A 2,726-nucleotide genomic window follows, 5' to 3' on the forward strand; every position below is an offset into this window, starting at 1 on the left:
TCCCGCTGTTCCGCCGGGAACTCTTTCCCATGCCCACGCTTGCGGGTGGAAGCGCACCCGACGGCTCGCCGACGGTGCCGACCCCGCGCTCTCGGCTCGTCGGGGCCGGGAGCAGCGGGTCGGGAACACCGCCGTAGCTTCCCCGGACGAACACTGTACAGCCGCTGCTACACGACCGACCCTGGACTGGGGGCCGAGCGGGGAGGGGAGGTGCGGGCGGCCCCGACGGGCGGGCGGTCCCCGCGGCCCCGGCTCCTCGCAGCGAACGGGGTGCCTCGTTATATTGGAAATGAGGGGCAGGGGGAGGAGGTGGCGGGCACGCGGAGCGCCGGGTGTGCGGTGTCAATCAGAGGGGTTTTGTGTCTCCTCGGCTCCTGACGGTCCGTGGCTGAGGTGTCCCGGGTGGCACCGCCATGAATATGAATGGGGGTCCTCGCTAAATGGGACAGTCAAAGCGCACCGCCCTGAATAACGGCACGTCATCCCAACTACACCGCTATACATAGGAGGGCTCCTTTTGTCTCCGCTCTCTGCCGCAGCCCTATAAAAGCCCCTCGTAGGCAGGCGGAGGTCAGTCCCGGCACACACCCACCGCCGTCCCTGCGAGCGGGGCGCGGGGCAGCGCTGCCGCGGGGCCGTGGGCTCTTTCCCCCGCAGCCGCCCCGAGCTGCCGCCTGCCCGGCGCCGTCCGACCCGTCCATCCCTCGGTGCCTCCCGGAGGAGCCCGTTCCGCCGCCTCCCGCACAGGGCAAGGTGTCTCGCTCCGGCGCTCGAGTACAATGAATTCTGACTCCAGCTCCGTCTCCAGCAGAGCCTCCTCGCCGGACATGGACGAGATGTACCTGCGGGAGCACCGCCACCACCACCACCACCACCACCCGGAGAGCCGTCTCAACCCCGTCTCCTCCACGCAGGGCGACCTGGTGCAGAAGATGGCCGGGGAGGGCCTGGCCCGGGGCGGCCCCAAGGCGCAGGGGGAGGGCGGCAAATACAAGATCAAGAAGCAGCTCTCGGAGCAGGACCTGCAGCAGCTGCGACTCAAGATCAACGGGCGGGAACGCAAGAGGATGCACGACCTCAACCTGGCCATGGACGGGCTGCGGGAGGTGATGCCCTACGCGCACGGCCCCTCCGTCCGGAAACTCTCCAAAATCGCCACCCTGCTGCTGGCCAGAAACTACATTCTGATGCTCACCAGCTCCCTGGAGGAGATGAAGCGCCTGGTGGGAGAGATCTACGGCGGCCACCACTCGGCCTTCCACTGCGGCACCGTGGGCCACTCCGCCGCCGCGCACCCGCCCCACGCCGCCGGCGCCGTGCACCAGGTGCACCCCATCCTCGGCGGGGCCCTCTCCTCCGCCAACGCGTCCCCATCGCTGCCGGCGTCGCTGCCGGCCCTGGGCACCATCCGGCCGCCCCACTCCCTGCTGAAGACCCCCTCCACGCCCCCCGCGCTGCAGCTCGGCGGCGGTTTCCAGCACTGGGCCGGCTTGCCGTGCCCCTGCACCATCTGCCAGGTGCCCCCTCCGCCGCACCTCTCTGCCCTCTCCGCCTCCGGCATGGGCCGGATCTCGGCGGACACCAAGGACCTGCTCAAGTGAGCCGCCCCGGCCCTGCCCCCCGCCCCCGGGAGCGCGGGGCCGGGGAGGGAAGGACCCGACCGAGGGGACGCTGCCGCCTGCGCTGAGTCAGGAGAGGAGCGATCCCCTCGGTAAAAAGAGTAATAGCGGAGGGGAGAAAATGTAAATAATTCCTTAAAATGGATGAGGAAAAAAAAAAAAAAGACATGGTTGTCACTGCAGTGCTCGCAGCTGCTCACAGACGATGGGATCGGTTTGGGGTTCTCCTTTTGCGGGGTTTTCTCTCTGTTCTGTCCAACGGCGGCGTCCCGCAGCCGCCCGCCCCGCCCCGGCTCCGGGCGCAGCTCCGCGGGCGCTGCGCGGTTCTCCCCGCACGGGACCGCCTCGGCCGCTGCGGGAGTTCCTTTCGGAGTCGATCGCGGTGCGGTTCTGTTCGCGGTTCCTTTCTTCCTCCCTCTGCGTCCCCTTAAACAACAACAACAACAAACCAAGAAAGAGGGAAACGGTGCAAACCACTGTGCAGCCCCCGGGTCCGTTTTGCCGACCCCTCGCCTCCCGCCCCGTGAAGACCCCCGGCGTTCGGTTCTATCCTCAGCGTTGGTTCCGTTCCGTTTTGCGGTCGTTTCGTTGTTCGTTTCGCTCCGTTCTGGTTTGCATGCGGGGCCGGGCCGCTCCCTGTGACAGTGACGAGGTGCTGCCGGTGCTGTCCGTTCCCTTCTCGGCGCCTTTCCCCCCGCATTTGCTTGAATTGTTATTATCATCAATTCTGTTGGATCGTTCGTTTGGTTAGGGCCTCAAAGACAACCCCGTGTCTTTATTTTTTATATATTCTTGATAACTATCGATATATTTATTATTGACCAGTGTTTCTGGATGAGATTTCCAAATAAAGTTAAAAATGAAACACCGTCGCTTGGTCCGCCTCTGTCTGGGGCCGGACCGTCTTCTCCCTTGGCTTTTTCGGACCCCCCTACTCTCCGTGCTGTCTCCGCTTCGTTCCGGCCTCGTGTCCCCCGCCCCGTCCCCCCTGCAGCAGCTGGGGCGGGCAGCTCCACTCCGATGCCCGAAGCCCCGACGGGAGATCACCACTGAGGTCTCCGTGTTCCAAAACGCGGTCGGTGGAGAGGCCGTGAAGGAAAGATCAGA

The 2,726-nt window shown here is 65.4% G+C and overlaps 1 protein-coding gene across 1 annotated transcript; it reads left to right on the forward strand.

Annotated features, from left to right (window-relative positions):
- Positions 1–779: 779 nt before the first annotated feature.
- OLIG3 (oligodendrocyte transcription factor 3) lies at positions 780–1,601 on the forward strand. The gene has a single exon (XM_065736693.1). The coding sequence runs from the start codon at positions 780–782 to the stop codon at positions 1,599–1,601; it is 822 nt and encodes a 273-aa protein (XP_065592765.1).
- The last annotated feature ends 1,125 nt before the right edge of the window (positions 1,602–2,726 follow it).

This window comes from Cyrtonyx montezumae, unplaced genomic scaffold (assembly GCF_038088225.1).
Source record: "Cyrtonyx montezumae isolate F1298 unplaced genomic scaffold, pur_monq_1.0 scaffold_0, whole genome shotgun sequence".
Lineage (NCBI taxonomy): Eukaryota > Metazoa > Chordata > Aves > Galliformes > Odontophoridae > Cyrtonyx > Cyrtonyx montezumae.

Coding starts and splice junctions, on each gene's coding strand:
- OLIG3 (XM_065736693.1), top strand. CDS start 780: ATGAATTCTGACTCCAGCTCCGTCTCCAGCAGAGCCTCCTCGCCGGAC.